At 40.7% G+C, this 18546-nt stretch overlaps 2 protein-coding genes across 6 annotated transcripts in view; one reads left to right on the top strand and one right to left on the bottom strand.

Annotated features, from left to right (window-relative positions):
- The window catches only part of LOC114870850 (tubulin glycylase 3A-like), a 43334-nt gene that overhangs the window by 1027 nt on the left and 23761 nt on the right, over positions 1-18546 (bottom strand). For 3 of the 5 annotated variants that reach the window (XM_029180328.2, XM_046285567.1, XM_029176008.2), the window contains 10 exons: positions 4716-4799; positions 4223-4664; positions 3991-4102; positions 3550-3761; positions 2944-3354; positions 2321-2528; positions 2146-2236; positions 1710-1907; positions 1334-1593; positions 157-557 (listed from right to left, as the gene is read on the bottom strand). In XM_029180328.2, the coding sequence (XP_029036161.1) occupies positions 244-557; positions 1334-1593; positions 1710-1907; positions 2146-2236; positions 2321-2528; positions 2944-3354; positions 3550-3761; positions 3991-4102; positions 4223-4664; positions 4716-4799 (2332 nt within the window). In that variant the 3' untranslated portion in view covers positions 157-243. Of the gene's footprint in view, positions 1-156; positions 558-1333; positions 1594-1709; positions 1908-2145; positions 2237-2320; positions 2529-2943; positions 3355-3549; positions 3762-3990; positions 4103-4222; positions 4665-4715; positions 4800-18546 lie in introns of those variants that run through there. The other 2 variants (XR_006829355.1, XM_029188812.2) reach the window with 2 other exon arrangements.
- Positions 9763-18546, top strand: part of LOC114870926 (lysosomal acid glucosylceramidase-like) — a 32251-nt gene continuing 23467 nt past the window's right edge. Inside the window, exon 1 of the mRNA XM_029176210.2 lies at positions 9763-10084. The gene's annotated coding sequence lies outside the window, so the exon portion shown is untranslated. The remainder of the gene's footprint in view (positions 10085-18546) is intronic.

The raw sequence follows: 18546 nt of genomic DNA, 5'->3' as shown, positions 1-18546 counted from the left end.
GTAGAAGTAGCTCAAAAAAAAAAAAAAAAAAAAGAAAGCTACCACCCTGGGACAATGGTAACGGTTAAAGATAAACGTTAATCGTTTCTTTCGATACAGCTTCTCTGTGTCCGAAATGAAGTTTCCGATGAGAGAATTTGAAAATGATCGAGGAACTTTGAATTTCTTTTATAGCGTGCACCGTTTTTGAAAGAGGCTGTAGTCGGGGGTGGGCGGATGCATGGAGGATAACAAGCAGGCGCATCAGTTGGCGGCGGTGCACCGGGCGGTGTTCAAGTAGTCGATAAAGTCGACTATTTTTGGTTCTCTCAAGCGTGGAATCATCGGTGGAGCAGTCCATGCACGGTGTTGCTGTTGCTGTTGCTGCTGTTGCTTCGACGAACAGTTTCCCTTCTTCTTCTTCTCGCGTTTCCGCGGATGTTCCTGCAACGTTATCGACTTGCCGAACACGAACAGACAAGGACCGAGATAAGGCCGGAAGTCGGGTATGTTTTGCTTGTAGACCAGACTGAATCCACCTGTGTCGGCGACAGCGTTCACCGGTACGTCCATTATCACTGAAACAAATTTAAGATCACCCACTGTAACCAACGATTTGCTTTCCATTTTTTTCCCCCCTCCATCCCTCGTTCAACCCTTCCGTTTCTCCTGACTGTCGTTACGAGGTCGAGTGCATTTCGTACACACACGTTCGCGGTCTTCTCTGTTCCGCGTTCAACTCTTTCCACTCGTATTTCCAACAACTGTTGTGTATTTAGATCTTTCTAAATATCACGACCCGATACGCTTCCGGTGCAATGGCTGTTATAGAATCGCCGTTAGAGAGATTCTTTGAGGACCTTCTGCATTTTGTTTTATCTAGTTATTTATGTTTGTTCGGTTTGTATTAACGGTCGACCGCGCAGTTGAAAAAGCGAGGTTTTTTAGAGGCTCAAAGATAGCAATTGAACGCTGGAAAAGCGTCAGATAAGCTGGACTTTGTTTTCAATTATTCTATTGTTCTTAAAAGCGTCAAAGGATATTTTTCGAGTTGCGGGAAAATAATTTTTTAACAACTTTAGTGGAAGAAATTTATGAAAGAGCGAGAGGGTAGCTCGATGCTTGATTGTATATATATATATATCGTGGAAGCAAAGTTGCTTAATCAGAAGCCAGAAACCGACAGTCGATAGCGGACGATTTCAAAAGCTAGTTCGAGTGTTCACGAGGAAAGCCGAGGACATATACCATCCCGTTGTCTTGACCATCATCCTAGGAAACTTTCACCCGCAGCCCCGATTCCCATCAACTCCGTTCTGTCTATGAATCCCTGTAGAAATGGTAGTTTGCTAACCTTTAACCAAGCTCTCGAGCACGTTGGAATACAGCCGTTTGGTGATTCTCGAGCTAGGCGGGTGCATCCTGGGATTCGTGTTGATCTCGATCAACCAGACCGAAAGGTCCTCCATCACGACGAAATCCGCTCCGTACAGCTCGAAACTGCATCGCCGTCTGTCCATGTGCTCCTGAGAGGCTAACATCGTTAGAACTATAGCCTCTGACATTTTCGGATAGATCTTCTCGTAATACGGTTCACCCTCGTACCCCGTTTGTCTAAATTCGATGGGAATTTTTCATGCAGAATTCCGGCGATTTAAATAAACTTATTTAAATGGCAGACTGTCGGTAAAATTGATCGAACGTAAAGGGTACACTGGTCGAGGGATTACTTTAAATATTCGTTCAGCTTGTCGCAGTCCCATCCCTGATCGCGGATCGTCTTTACGACTTCCTCCGAAGTCCCGCGTCTCCTCCTCCGTCGTCTTTCCTCGTCGTACTTTTCCTGAATGGCGGTATTGCAGATATGAATCGCCTCGTGATAAGTTGAAAAAGTGTACGGCTTCGAGCTGAACCGGAGCAGTCCCTCCCTGATGGAAAAGGAGAGAAGAGGGGATCGGGAAAATTCTTTGATGGAATTCTGGAGAAAGCTCGACCAGAGAAATGCTTTCCAGAAAAATTCGAGTACCCTTATTCTTTTCATGAAATCTCTTCGAAATGCTACCACCGTGAACCCGTTTAATAATACGTTTTCTTGTTCATATTTTCGTCTTTCTTCCTGTCGTATATTTTTTTATTTTTTTCTTTTTATTTTTCTGATTTACTTACTTGAACAACCATATCGTCATGGGGAACGTATTGGTGACCAGGTACCATTGCCTTATGTCAAATTTCGTGTCGTGAATCAACAGAGGACGTTCTGAAACAGACAAATCGAGTGTCTTGAAAGTAAATAGAAAGAGACGAAAGAGTTAAAAGCGAATCAACCCGACGTTTCGTGTACCAATATATTTCTGAACGATGAAATAATCCTTCGGTTTACTCTTCACTCTTCGAAATATATCCCTCAGATTATGAGATATACTGATCCCGGTGCCGCAACAAAGTTCGCTCGGTTTCAAGATCCAGATGTTCCTCATTCCGTTCAGCTCGTACTGCGGATCGACCTCTTTCAATTTCTCCAGCGTCGAATTTGCCACCTCGTGATACTTCTACGGGAAGTACACAAGCGGATATTGGTCAAAGCGATCGTAACGCGAACGATTTTACGCAATAAATCGGGACACTGGATGGATTTACGAGGTAGCTAATCTAAAGCCGAAGTAAACGTCGGAAGGATGTGAAATGAAAGGCTCGCGTGTCGAAATTAATCAAAGTGGATTCAATTTCGAGGACAAAGCGATTCGATTCAAAGGCGAATCGAGTTCGTTTTTTAATTTTCTGACATCTGCTTTAATCCCCCTGCGCCGTTCTCATAATTCTCACACCGGGCAGAGAGTTCGAATTAAATAAAATAAGTTTCACCCTACGTTTCTACATTTTTATCTAAATCTTCTTATCGTTTAATTAAAACATTTCCCTTTTATTAAGCAACTTAATTGATCAATATACGCGAGATAACCGTACTTGTAACTGTTCCTCGCCTCTATCCGACGTGGTTTCGATTCTACCCGACTCGTGCACCGCAGCTGCATAATCGTCCAAGAAGGAATTCCATTCCTCTTCCGAAAACTCGCTGACAAAGTCCTCGTCTATATCCTGGTGGTTTTCGCAGGCTATAAATTCCTCGCAACGTTTTACGGCGAATTCCAGCCGACTTATCGGTATCAGACGTTGCCCGTGGTTCTGTACCGCGGTCTGATCGTCTCGCATCGTTTGGACGAACCACTTGAGCAGACCGACCGCGGCGGTCAAACGGAAATCATCGAGGAAAGCTTTCGGTTCCCTGCTCAAGTTGTAGCTGCGCGGAAACAACACACTCGAGACGTCCTTCTCGTACAACCAATGAGCCTCTTCCAGCAAACGAGCCATTCCTAGCTAAATTATTCAGTCGACAAACTTTGGATACATTGTTAAGAAAAAAAAAAATAAAAAGAACACAGTGACAAATACGTAAGAGTCGAGCCACGTGTAATTATTGCACATCAACCGTGACGACGAAAGGAGTTAATTAATGTCGGCTTACCCGTTTAATTTTTCGCAAAATGAAATAAAGGAAACAACGGTGTTAACCTTGGATGTGTAGACGGAAGGCTTCTGGTATCTGTTGAGAATGGTGTTGCTGCTCAAACCACGATGCCAGTCGACGAAGTCGTTTCGACAATCCCATATAAAATCCGGAGCTTTGTGGCGCAACAAAGCGAAAACCACCGATTTCTCGTTCAACGTGCCATCGGGTTGGGTCAAATCGCCTAACGATCTTGCCTCTAAGCTCGCAACGCTACCTAAATATCCCAGGACCAGCCGAAATTAAGCTATTATCCAAAGTAAATTAAAGTCTCAAAGTTTTTACGACAGTCGCTCGAAGAAGGCTATAAAAATTGGTCGAAAACTTATACTAAATTAGAAACGATTCTATTTAAATTTCCATGGCTCGTACGGTTAATTTTTAATTAAACCAAGTGAAATGTAGGGGGAAGAAAAAAGAAGTTTAATTAAGGTAAGGAAACTGACCGTAAGGTAGAGTTCTTGTTTTTGTGGCTTCGTATTTCTGCACCCAACCTCTTTTCTCCAAAGCTTCCTTCAATTTCGGCAATTCGCCGCGTATCAAAAATATTTTGTGCCTCTGCAAAACGACAGGCGTACCCGATTCTTTAAAGCGTCTTAAAGCTGCTGTTCCCTTAGCTTTCGAATCGAACAGCTCTCGGTCGCTTTATACTTGAGTTTAAATAAAAATTTCAATTACCTTGATAGCTCTACCGACTTTCGTCTTGATGTTTTGATAACGTTCCTTCCTTGTCCAGTGGAGCTTGCAACAACCACCGTCTTTGAACGTAACACCCTTGTAACTGGTAATGGTATCCGTATCGTGCTTGTCAAAGATATCCCGGGGGCAACAGGAACACGTGTCCATGTACGATTTCGGGAATGCACCACAGTCAAGCTGCGACAAACTGTTAACACTGTTGATCTCATTGTCCTCCGTGTCCGGAATTGACCATTTCGCGTTCATTTTCGACCAATCCGCCCGATTGTACGGATTCATGGGGCTCTCTTTCTTCTCGGGGCTGATTAAAGCTGTCGATTTCCCGTTTGATTGCTCGATTTTATTTTCGTTGCCGGTCGTGTCGCTCGGTATTGGCTCTTTTGCAATCTTAACGTCCCTTGACCGACGAAGATGAAACGTTCTAATTTATTGTTAGGCGATCTTACGGTCTGGTTTAATACTTCAGTAATACCTTAGGTCAATCGGTAAATCCATGGCTCTGTCAGGAAGTTCACGAATAACTTGATTGAAATGTTCGAATTGTTCTTGTTGGTTCCTGAAAATTGTAAAAGTAATCGAAATTTGAAAGGGTACAAATATTCATCGTCCTTCTTACGGTTCTGAACGCCTAATGAATTAAGAGAAGCTAAACCGATCGACCAGCTTATTTAACCCAGCCACCTTATTATCTGGCAGGCTTAATCACCTGAGTAATTAACCCTTTATGCAACAAACTTTGGGGAAGACAGTTTTTACTCTAATTAAGCGAACCGGATAATTTAACGCTGATTTTTTGGTCTGCTTGGATTGGTAAAAAAAAAAATAATTAAAGATAATTAAAATACTCTTTTAAACAAATTTAACTATAAATTCATAATATGTAACAATTTCAATGTATCTTTTAGGCCCTATCAATTGTCGTTGCAAATTCCAATGAAACTAAATATTCATACGGTATCGTGAAATTAATGACACATGTATTGTTATAAAGATAAACCGATGTAATTGTGGAATTTAACAATAATTGGGAAATGGTTATACGATATTAGCCGTAATCCACTATTTTCTCCTGTATCACCCTACTCGATAAATTGTTAATGTGGATTATAAATTCCTGTGAATATGTATTGCGCATTACGTATTAATAAGTACAATGCGTATACGTGTAATTGATTGACGTTTCAATACCGTTTCTTGGTACACTTGAAAGAAAAATTGTATTAGCCTCAAGTGCGTTATACTTGCCATATTTGTTCTGATTTGTTGGAGTCGTGACGAATAATTTTGACAATACGAATTTCATTTCATTTTTTTAAGAAATGGCGACTTTTATTGCTTCTTCGATATCAGAGTGACTTCAAGGAATTTCTGTATTTCTTGTTAGAGTTTTATTGGTTTGCGGGGCACGGCTAAAGGTTTCCTCATTGATGTATTTAACACGCGATTCCTCGAGTCCGAAAAGATCCTTTTACGATCCTTCCAGACGTACGGTTCAACCCCAAAATTTATTCCATGGTTCTTTTATTCCAAAGCTTTTGAATTTCTACTATTTACAGATTTAACGTCACACGTCATAGGACGGACATATTTGCTTTTAATCGATTGTCTGATTTTTCTTTTCTGCCTCAACCACTATGTACCACTAACATTTCAGAATTGTTTACTCGAAAGATTCTAACCTTTTTTTTATACAAGCATAGAAAATACGGTAAAAGGATTGGACGTAGCGTGAGAAGAAAAAAACTGATACAACTGTGCCCCAAGAAAAATACATACATATGTTTATCTGTAGAAAATATGTCTCGTAGCTGTATCGATAAGATACATCTCGATGAAATATTTCGTTTATCAATATCGTGGCCATAGGAAAATTCATAACATTTTCATTTCTATCGCTCAGCGCATTGATTGAAAATTATAAATCAAATTGATTAATGAACTGAGTTAAATAGAAATTTTGCCTGATTTATGACGAAACTCGTTTCGCATTTGCAACGTGTAATACGTTCCAATGCGCGAAAAAATGTTGGATACACGAAAAACCTCTTTATTCGTTACGTACTCATTCTGATCGGGTGTCAGCAGTCCAATTGATGCTTGTTCATAAATTTTCCCCGTTTATCTAGCATTTCGCTACGGTTCTGGTTAAAGTTCACCGGTGTCCAATATCGAATAATTTCACACCCCATGTGTCTTGCCATGCGATTGAAAATTTCAACGACAGGAAATTTGAAACGTTACAACACGTGTAGATTTTCATCAACGTTTGCTGTTAGTATTAAAAGTAAAATGTACTTTTTTTTACTCTGTCAAACTGTCTGTTACAAGTATCAAAAATCGATAAAAACGAACGTCAAATAGTTCGTCAAAGAGAAAACTAATTTTTTAATTAAAATCAATGCGTTTTACACGGTTCTTTGTGGATGGATAATTTAGAAACATTTCTTTACAAAGAGCAGTGGGCTCGGTTACTTTGCTAGTTAACCCTTTCGCTTTTGTAACAGCTAGTCGGATCGGAAGCACGTTTTGCTGACACGATTTCTACCTTTCCATGTCTACGTCGTACTTTTAGTTAACTTTAGGTCATTTCATAAGGAAATTGTAATGGTTCTCGTTGAGGGTACGTGTAACTATCTATAATCAGCTTCGAAACAATCCTACCCCGTTTATCTGATAGAAAATTAAGATAATGATAATTTTCATTTCACCCGAAGTAGCTGTTATGAATTTTTTAGTCGCTCTCATTAATTCAAATTTTTAGAAACATCATTTATTCTATGGAAAACCTAAACCCACGGCTTCGATTAAAGTAACGCGAAGCTTTTCAAACAACGTGACTAAAATTTCCAAAATGGCGTATCCTTTGTGTGTCTATCAATACAAATACCAGTGTAATGAATCATTCAATTCAGTCTAGAAAGAATTGTTATGTAGTGTTCTCTTTTAATACAATATACGGCAGAAAATGAAAACTAGAAAAAAAGCATACGAAATGGATCACGCTGGCAGAAAAGTTTAAAAAGACCTCTCTATTGATAAAAATTCTTTTGAAAAAAATAAAAGAAGAAGCACATGCGGATCCACGAACAATACACGTCGGCCATGAAAAGCTTTTCAATTTGACAAATACTTTTTCTATCCTGCGAATTTTCCTATAAAACAACATTCGTTTAACAAGCTGCTCGTATTTATGGTATTCGTTCCACAACAACATTCAAGAATTTCAATTTAAACGAAAACCTATAACTCTCTCGCCAAATCATGTATCCTCGAAGAAGAAACGAGTTACAAACTTTGGACCAGAGTTTACTCTCTAAACTAGTTTTCCCTGGTTGAAACTTTAGTCAGGTTGACTACTTATCGTAGCGTGTAAAATTTATACTGTAAATGGTAAACAGTCGTTCATGCGACATCATCGTACGACTCTCCTGAATTAATCGCTCTAAATTCATTAACATATTCGCCTTCCTTCTATTCCTTTTACTTCAACCAGAGAATCAGTTTTTTTTTTCTTCCAGTTATTCGATTAAATTCTTGGCGCAGGTCACCTCCCGGCAGTAAAGCAATTAAAGAGTAATCGCAAAGTTTAGTAATTTTAAGTTTCATAATTGGGTCGAAATGATCGACAATACCGTTTCAGCAGATCCGTAACTCTTAAAATTTGATATTTCTTTTTGTATCTAAGAATGGGTGAATTTAAGACAACGAACGATGATGCGGAAAGTTGGTAGTATAATAAAATATCCGTGGTTCGTCTCGGTAAGAAGGCTATACAGAAACGTACAAGCAGTTCTGTAAATCTTATTGCAAGGTAATCTTGTTTGAAAACGCTAGAGTACTTTCGCGCTTGTATCCCGGTATCTTTAGATCTGCCGCGATGCATTTTCATAGAAGAAACAAGTTACCAAGTTTCTCGGTTAAGTTCACCGTGCTACGAAGGATGGCGCGGTCTTGTTTCCTCCACGTTTCCTTTCAAACTTCCCTCCTCCTTGTTTCTCTTCCTTTACTTTTCCTCCCCTATTCTCTCAATTATTTCAACGACTCGCAAATACAACACAGAACGCATAAAAAGAATCTTCGAAAACCGTAGATTAAAAAAAAAGAAAAAGGAACAATGATTTCGTCCGCGTATCTTCTCTATATTTTCAACAAGAGGTGCCTTCATGTATAATCATGTGACACAGAATACGCAACGCATTGTCGAGTAAACGACCAAAAAATGTTCTACAAAGAAACTCTTTCTCTCCCTCCCTTTGTAGGTATTTTTCAAAGAAAAACCTACCGTATTACAGATCGCAGGCGTCGAAGAGCAGATGTGTTCGCGCCAAATGTTATATCGCTAAAGGTACCTTTGTGCAATTTAAAGCAAAGTCATGTATTACGTGGATATTTCTTTTGGAACTATTCCTCTCTTCGTGAACTGCTCCACTTTGCTCTCTGTTGCTCTACTTACGTTTAACATGGACGAATTCAAACCGAACCAGCAAACTTTCCATCTTGCATCGTTTCACCCACCGAGACTTTTCCTACTTTTACTCTCTCTAACTACCGCGACTTTCTTACGTTTCTCCTTTCGAATTATCCCCTTCCCCTTCATATTTTATTGAAGCCAGATAAATTATTATTCAACAGGATGAAAGTGAAATCAAATTCAGGATTAACGCGTTAAGAGATTAAACCTCGGATACAAATTTGTTCTTAAAAAAGAGGCGCCGAGACGACGAGAAAAAAAAAAAAACGACGGGGGTTAATTATTTTGCCTGTTTTCAGTAGAAACATCCTTTTCTCTGTTCCCGACAGTATCATTTTCTTTCTTATCCAGAGCCGTTTCTTGCTCCAAGTGGCTAATTACGTGAGAAAAACATACTCTCAGCCTCTTTGTTCCTCTCTCCCTGTTGCCCATCAAATCTTTCTCTTACACCATCGCCATGGATGTAAGCAGTACTTTGTAACGATCTCATTTGAAGAACCGAGAAAACAAACGAGACGACAATTATTCTGGTAATTGTACCTTTTGCATTTCGCTTAGGATTCCCAGTGTCGCTACTTCCAGAAACGAATAACTTTACTTCTTGCTGAAACGGATGCTTCCTCGCGAGATTTCCTCTCGGACGAGGGAAATGATAAAAACAAGATTGTAATGAACAAGCAAGAATGTAATCATTAGTCTCGTTAGTGCCGTCTTCAAGGAAAAATATTTCATAAAAGCGTACCGTTCTCGTCTTGTTGTTAACATTCGTGTTGTGATATTATTTTAAAACGTCGATTATTTGTCAAATACTACTTCCTTAACGGATTGTACGCGATTAACTCCAGACGAAGAAGCCCCTCGATATTTACATTTCGTTCAGCTCTGATTATGGAACCTCTCGAAACACGACCTCCGCAGTTGCGATACCAACTCAAATATATTTACATGCGATAACTGAATGCAGGAACGAATATCGAACGGAATTTCCAACGGAGCATTGAAATTGTGTTCGCAACACAATAGACCGGTGAGTTTTACCCGCGTGCCAATTAAGTTATGGAGCAACGTCGTTGCAGTAATCGGTCACATCCGCCCTTTGAAATCAACGTCCTGCATCGTTCGTGTTAATTCACCGGCTCGTACAGCGAAGGAAGAGACATATGTACACCATGTGCATTCGTATTCCATAAACGGTGTTATCTGAAAGGCGCGCGCAGGAAGCAGTTAGATTTTTACCGAGTGTATCGTCGATTGTCAATCACTCGTGACATTATCGCGTTTCCGTTTGGATGAATTCGACGAACGCGAGTCAAGGAAAAAGTTGCTCTTCTTTGGGAAAAGACGATTCGTCGAGGAAGCGGAGCTTTAAAGTAAGTTCTTACGTTAATAACGAAAACAATTTTCATTTGTACTCTTAAAATAAATAATACTTTCTTTATTATTGCACGTTTCACTAAGTCTTCCTATACGATTGTTGCTTTTTCAACAATATTATTTCTTCTGAAAACAAGCTTTCTCGATTACTCTCCGATTTTATTGCGTGAAACGGTAAAATCGATACCCAAGTCCGTGAACAATATAAACAACAGCATGTTTTTGAAAACAGCAAACTGCTATCGATACCTTTATACCTCGATTTTAATGAAATAACGCAGCACTATCACGTTACTGGCCGTTGAAAATAATTTCGCCGGTAAATAAAGGAGGATTCGATGAATCGGATCAAAGCGAATCGATGGAAAAACTAGAGAACGACAACCGCACTATTCTGATACGAAAGAAAGGAAAAGAGAAACATCGCTCGAAACGTATTATTTCCTTTCTTCGTTTAACAAATTTTCATATCACCGGGTAAAAAAATAACGATAGAAAACGGATTGAAAATCAGTGTGTTTAGCGGAGAAGAATAGTGACACGAAGGTGGGCTCGTTTGGAAAGTGTAACGCGGTAGAATGGCTGCTGGTAGTGGCGTCGGTCTTGACAAATGTGTTCTACAGGAAAAACCAGCGGTAGCTTACCGCATAATAACCAACGAACGGAAGAAAGAGACATTTAGTGCACTTAGATGCGTGATCTATCGACCGTGAATCCCCCCCTCGGGTATCGACGTTGGATACTCCATTCTTTCTTGCCGCTTTAACCCATTCCCCTTGATCTAGTAGCTTCCTTCGAATATACCCTCCACGTAATGGCCTGCGTGACACGGATAGTAGCAGCGTCCTTTTTCCAGCCCCTAACGAGCCTTTCTCTTCCCTTAAATACAGTATCACCGTTTTCATATCGTCTTCATTGCGCCCGTTTTCAATCGCATGCCTATCGTTTATCATAATATCAAGCATAATAATTCTCGTTAAAATGCGCCTTACCAAGTATGATCGTTTTCATTGTGGCAACGAACGTGTTAATAACGCTGTGTAAGTCAGAACGAGAAGCGAGGGCGAGGGTGAGATAGAGAAAGAGAATACGATGAAATGGGTGTAAGAGAAAGGAGAAGAGCAGCCACTAATGATTGGCGCGTGGGTGTGCGCGCTCACGTTCGTCGAAAGGGGTGAGAAGTTTGAATAGGTTGCCGAAGGCGTAATAACGTCCTAGGCTTGTACGTCTCGTCCCACCTCGCCACCCTCTGTACGTCTAAGTACAATATAACTCCTCTTCTCTTCGTTGTCGCCACGGTTTGACATAACGGCCCTGAGCAACGACAGAACGAGTTTAGAACTAGCGACCTCGGCTTTATCAACGGGCCACCGGTGAGATTAACGAAACAAAGAGCCAGCATGCTGCGGAATGTGCTCTTTCGCGTCGCGAAATCCACTTCGACGCGACCCCTTTCCCTTTTCCTCGCATTTACTGGTCAACCACCACCCTTACATCTCGTGTCTTTTTTTCTTTTGTCTCCTCCAGTTACTTCAATCGTCTTCTATCACGCTCTATAATTCACCGCCCTCGCTTTACACTCGCATCCTTCGCGAGGTTTTCAAAGCATATCGAAACGTGTCACTATTCGGAAGCTGCACAAAATTAATATCGTACAAATGATCGAGAGTTTTTACTTTGAAAAACAAGTAATAACGCGTTAATACCGGTGCAACGCGAGGAGTGCGTTTAATCGAGCGTTCAAGGAAAGCCTTTCAGCATTTTTCTACACAATTTTTCAACTATAGTTTTAATCTAACCGTGGCCTTTATAGCCTCGTAACTGGCTACCTTCATAAATTCCTTCGACTCGTACCACACTTGCTTATGACCGTCTTAAAAGTTGCCGGTATAAAAGTGGAGGTTAATCGAATTGCAATTGCATGCTCGGAACACGGGACTCTGGCAAACGATACATCATAAAGGTTGCAATATAATGCAATAAAATTGTTGAGAATGAGGATCGGCAAACAGAGGAGGAGTGTTTGAGCTGGGTTCGCGCACGTTCGAAATCTTGGCAGCTCCTCGTGTTTTCACGCGGAACGAATCGACGGGACACTTTTACGGTCCATTCAACTGCATGAAATCGCAATTTCATCGAGCAAATAAGATTACGAATATAGAAATTCGTAGAAAGTTTCAAAGTAATCAGAGCGTCGCAGTCGTCCTTGTCGTCGACGACGACTCGAGTAGAATCGGACAGTAGAGCAAACTCGCCTTCTAATCTGATTTCGTCAGCGACGATTTGCAGTTCGCAGTTTCCGCTGCCGGTATATTGGAGCAAACATTGCACAGTTCGCATCATTCTAAGCATAGTTAGCCGGACATTGTGCTCGGCAAGTTTGCTCGCATAGTTGCGTCCAGCTATGCCATCTCTCCATCTTCCTTCCAGTTTCCCGCTCTAATCTTCCAACAGACAGGTTCGCAATATTCTACCGGTGTTTGACCACCCTCCATAACCGAAACTTTCCGTTTTCAAATACCTAATGGTCGATTACCGGCAACCATCGCTACAGTCGAAGCATTTGTTCTTTCCGGTAAGCCATAATGGTGCACGGTGAAAAAGATGAGGAAGAAAGTTTCGAATTTACGACAGAAATTTGTTATGTTGTCTCAAAGTTAAGCAAGTACACGGAAGGTTAAAATGTACCAGTTCCTGGAACAAGGAACATGAATTATCCTTAAGAGGAGCGATGAAAATTGAAAAGAATCGGTAGGGTAATTGAAGCGTGATGAATTTGTTAGGAAAGGCGAAGTTTAATCGTTCAAGAAGTAATTGATACAATGGTTTTAGAGGAAAGTACTTGGATATCGAATTTTCCTTCAAAGATTGCCAGTGAGCTTTGATGACAAAGACGAACCACGGAACAGGAAGAACATACGAGTGTTTTCTGCTGTTACAGCAGAGTAGAAATCCTCAATTTCACGCCTCGCTTGTCGAACAGCAGCAGTTTTCCTATCGCGGCTCTGTGCATTCGAAGAACTTGGTCCGAAAAGTAGTATACTTATGCTTCTCCCCCTATTTTTCCCGATCGCGTCTTGCCATAAATACAAATAAGGACTAATAAGGATTATTTTTATCCTTGGCATCGTAACGCTTGATCCTTTTATCCAAAGATGAAAATTTTATCCCGAACATCGACCAATTACCTTTCCTTAAAAACTTATCTTCTCAATCTCCGTCGTAAATAATTTGCAAGCGGTGAGATTCCTAACAAATTAGAAAGATTTTAACTTTTCCACGGCATCTTCGGCCTGCAACTTATTAACCTACCAACTGACCTGACGTTCGAGCGTATCTTCCCCGAAGAAACCCATTTCCAGCTCCATAAATAATCGAGGCAAGAAAGGAAGAACCTACGAAACCTACCTAGTTCACGATTAACGCTACAGTTCGATACCAATACTTTTTCAACAACGAGAAAAGTGTGGAAACTATATAATACGGATTAAAGAGAAAATATTTACAAATGTTAAACCGTGAAAGGGGGCAGGGTGTTCGGTGACAATTTCTGGAAATTCAGTAACTAGCCGTAATTAGAGGCGTAATTGCCATCAACGGCGTCAAAGGGCTAATTAGTAGCACGTTTGCGCAGCCTAACAGTAATAAGAATACAGCTACAATTTCTGCGTCCCAACTGTTCCACATTTAGCATTCGCAAACTCGACACGTTCCTTTTTTTCTTTTTAAACTTGAAACTTTGAAAATAGAACGACTCGACGTGTAACTAAATAAAACGAATTGTTATTCGCGGTGAAGAGGGTAGTCTCGAGGGTTGCGGTCGAACGATTAACAGCTCGATGGGCTGGTGGATCCGAAACGAATTATAAACTCGCAAAAGTGGTAATCTTGAGATACCCATACGGTTCGTGTCGTGGGTGTAATTGGAAGGGGGCGAAGGCAATCACGAGATTATCTCGGACATCGTTCGCTTGTCATGTCTCTCGGCACCCCTTACATGCTACCGCCTTCCGGTTGAAACAAAGCTACACGGAGGAAGCTTCATTAAGCCGTCACTCTGCCAACAAAGCGGCCGATAGTTTCGGTTAAATGAAATACAGGTCAGCTATAAATACCAATCTATCGATGGAAACTTTGACATCGGCCATTTACGTTAGAACGCTCGACTTCCTCGGATAAGGTCGAACAATGCACGCTCCGCTGACTAATCTTCGTCCCTTGAACCATCCGGGATATTCGACCGCGATAAATGTATACGCGTGATGGATGAAAAGAAATCGCTACGAGATATTAATTCATCAATTTTCACGACGATCGTACAAATGATCCAAAGGGGTTAAACGTCGACACCCTAACAGAGTGTATCAAAATTTCACGCGCCATAAAATAACCGGTGTATAGAACATTTATTCCGAAACTTTCCGACCACTGTTTTCGCAGGGAAGCGTTCAACAACAACGAGCGAATATGAAGCTTTCGAATGAACTTTCCGCAACGCGTTCACGCGGAGCTGATGGATTCTTGCTAGAAAATTTGATTTTCCACTCGGCGTTACCGACACGCAGATAATAGCCAGTATGGGCCTGCAAAGTGGCTGCACTCCCTTCGGCGTTACCAACCTAATAGCTTCCTCGTAATAATCGGCATAAAGTAACGAGCCCTCCTTTTCGTCGTTCGCGCTCTCTCGAGTACCGTCGCGTTTCTCTATTAAAGTATTTCGTCTAACTTGCTCCTTTGAAGACCAAGAGAGGGCTTGCATCTTCTAGAATAGAAAGCCACCTCGGCTGCCACCGCCCTTGTACAGGGTGTTAAAAAAAGAATAGCCCCGGAGCTTACTAAAATGAATTAAGAATTATATCCAACATGGTTCCTGGCTTTTGGGTTGGAAACGTGTTCTGTTTTTCTTCTTGCATATCAAGGTTTCATTAACGTTGCAGCTTACTTACCCGGGATAATGTAAATGGAACGTGGTAGAACACGTTAATTTTGTAAATATGTAAAATTAAGGGTATGAAAGGAAAAAGCTGTGTTAAATATTTTTCCGCTCGCTTTCGGCAGTAAAAGGGTATAAATTCTTTCTTTTTCAACACCCTGTACGAGAGAGCATCGAGTGACGCTTTTCGATGAAACGATTCACAAAGCGCGTCTACTTTCTGCTGTCTGTTCGCGAATAGAAGGAATACTCGTTGCAGACAGTGTTCCGAAGAAAGCTCGACGAGAAAACGCTCGAAATCCATTTAACTATAGATCGCTACTCGTCTACCGTGAATGAAGAGGTAAAGGGTTTTAGAGTTCTTTACACCTTCGGTGCCTCAAAGTACTTTTCTTTGTCTTCGGGACAAAGGTACTGGGTATTAGAAACCTTCTATTTTTCAGAAATCAACAGAACTAAATAAATGTATGAAATTAAAGTTGGTATCGTCGAAGAAATTCTGTTTCCGGTTGTAGCTTTCTTGTTTCGTCGACACCGCGGATTCAGCTTCGATTCTGCGGACTCGAAAGCCCCAGGGATCGATATTATATCGAGCCGTTAGAAAAGCAGCACCACGTCCATAGATTTCAACGTTTTCTCGATGCCCTGCAATCTTCCCCAGATGGCGAATCTTCGTCTTTTTTCTTCCTCTGTTTAATTTGTGATTGCTATTTTTATTCGTCGCTTCTTTAACACGCGTTCCCATACGGTCTGTGTTTTTAATTTAATTTAATAAAAGAACCATCCTATCTTCCTCGCGAGTTGATATTTTTAGAATGGGAATTTAAAAAAGAAGTTGGAATAATAATTAGAAAGAACCTCTTACATAATAAGTAGAAGGTTGACGGGAATCGAAGGGCTCGGCTGTTGAAATCTAATTTTCGGTCGACCTGCTTCTCTGCTTTTTAAAATGTAACGCATCGAAAGCTCGGATCTCGCGGGAATTTAGCGTCGAACAGAAACGAACTGAGTTGGTTCAAGCATCACAATTTTTCCTCCTACCACCACCACTCTGTTTACTGTACACGAAAATAATTCACTTTCAACAGGAACACGATTCATTCTGTATTCAGAATGACGTAACAATAGAATGCTTTTGCTTCGATTAACGGTGTAACGAACGTTTCAATGTATTTTACGTTAAACAATGATCTCCTGCTTTCCTCAAACAGAACTTACACTCTGATTGTCGAGAAAACGAAAGGGAAAGAGGAAGAAAAAAGATTTTGCAAAGAAAGACTAATGAGTTCTTTCGGGTGAACAGACCAATTATACTTATCAAACAGTCTGCTTTTCATGACGTTCCGGGGCCAGAAATACCGGGGAAAGAAAAGTAGAGGAATAAAGGTTTTATGGAAATACATATAATACATTGATGCAAATTTGAAACTTTGTTTGAACGTCATATTCATACAGCTAAAGCAAAATCGAAAAGAAACATTGTTTCTGATTTTCATCGTGTTCCATATAAATGGAAAGTATACGATTTCCATAGTATATTTTATAGACGCTGTTTGTTGCAAGTGTAAAGAATCGTGTATCGACCATTCAGCAGAGATGGAGAAATATTTCTAATTCGTAATACCTGAACAATTCTAACTTATAGAAAAAAATATTAATTTAAAGGAGAGTTCGAATTTGTCGAAAATGTTTGAAACACGTCGAGTGGTAAAATGGCATGAAATCATATTTCTTGATAGGTAGGCGTAAGATCGGGGATGGAACGAAGCAGGTGAAGCTGAAAATCGCAATTTCTGCTTCATTCATTGCCCCGCGTTCACGATGACGGTTCTGGCAACGTTTCTCGATCGATTCGTTTGAAGAACCAAAGAGTCGATCCGTCGTCGACTTCGATGTCAGCCTTCTTTTACCCTGCGCATCGTATTACCTTGACATAATACGACCAACTGGTTTTCTCCTTTAACCGAACCACAGAAACGACAGAACGCCTTTGACGATACGGTACATCGGAAATGATGCGGTTTCCTTCGGACCGGCATCGTTTGCAACCCTAGACCGCTTTCACGATTCTTCTTCGACTTCTGTACAATTCACGCTCGTGTGTACTTTCGAGGAACGAGAAACTCGGAACAAAAAGAAGCATCGAACAAAAACTCTTTAACATTTCTATGTACCTTCTCCTATGATTAACACGATCCGTGCCACAGGGAGGCCACCGGCGATTCGCGTCGTTTATCAAAGGCGCATCCTTAATCGAAAGAGCTATTATTCCTTTTGATGTTAAAATAAAAGGAGAAAAAACCAGAGGAGAAATCGCAATTTCCTGTTATTTAAGTTGTTCAACTTGCCCCATTGGAAGGTGCGAATCGCGTCAACAGGTATCCTGCATCGAAACGCGTCAATTAGTTTTCTTCTTATCTTTTTCACGATTTTTCTCATCGCGATCGATGAGGCACGCGTTCGCTTCATTATCAGAATTGAAACGTATAACGAGAAAAAGGCAGAAGCGAGATGTAGGGAATACGAGTCGATGATAGTGGAAACGGGGGGAAAAAAGATAGGAGATAAGCAGAATAACGGTGGACAAAAAGAGACGACGTCCGGAACTTCAGCGTCAACAATTTCCGTCTACGTTTCTACTTTTTAATTATAGAGTCGCAGGAGCCTCTGGCAGTCGGTGCTGCCGTCGCTTGAATCCTCCATTCACGCCATTTTTTGCGGTCTTCCCATTACCGAGATTGTGTGTCTTTCGCTTATTCTCCGTTCGTTATGTCTTCTACTATTCGGCCTCCTTTAACGATCTACTCCCTCTACCCTGTTCAACTTCCAACGTCAATCGAATCGCTGCCACTACATTGCCAACTGCATTTCCTTAAGCTGCTTCGATCGCAAACTTGAAACGACGCAGTATCTAAATAGTAAACTTGGTATTCGCGTGGCAGGAGCGTAAATTGAAAATTGAGAACTAAAATTGCAATTAAGTATAGAGCGTCTGACTATGCGTAGTCAGTTTCACTGCGAAGCTCACGAACGAAGCTTTACATCGGCCTTAAGCGTTAATTTATATTTAAATAAACTTTAACTTTTGCTTTTGCAAAAAAATGAATTGAAAAAGGAAATGGCGGAAAGGAATAAGTGGTCTTAGCGAAGGAGTAAGAAAAAAGTGAAGCGCGAAGCTGCGGAAGCTTTTTCCTTCAATTCGCACTTAATTCCCAGCTGTAATGTCGACGAATGTTTTATGGTGGAGCAGTTCTTTGCAGGTGCGAAATGCGGGTGCCTCTTTAACGGCGACCGTTCTTTCGTCTAAACCTTATCGAAAAATTACACAATCGCTGGCACGATGGTACTTTGCTCCTAAAAGAGCTCCACACGATAAAATCTAAAAATAGCCTACTTAAATATAAAACATTCGTTTGACATTAAAAGCACTCGTTCGGAGGATATTAAATTTTTTATACCGACTCTGAAAGCAGATTTTTCTATCGAATGAAAATAAAATAGAAATAAGAACACTCGAGTACGAAA

This window comes from Osmia bicornis, chromosome 4, assembly GCF_907164935.1.
Source record: "Osmia bicornis bicornis chromosome 4, iOsmBic2.1, whole genome shotgun sequence".
In the NCBI taxonomy this organism is placed as follows: Eukaryota; Metazoa; Arthropoda; class Insecta; order Hymenoptera; family Megachilidae; genus Osmia; species Osmia bicornis.
Note: the sequence above shows the minus strand (reverse complement) of the source record. Positions and strands in the feature narration are given on the sequence as shown.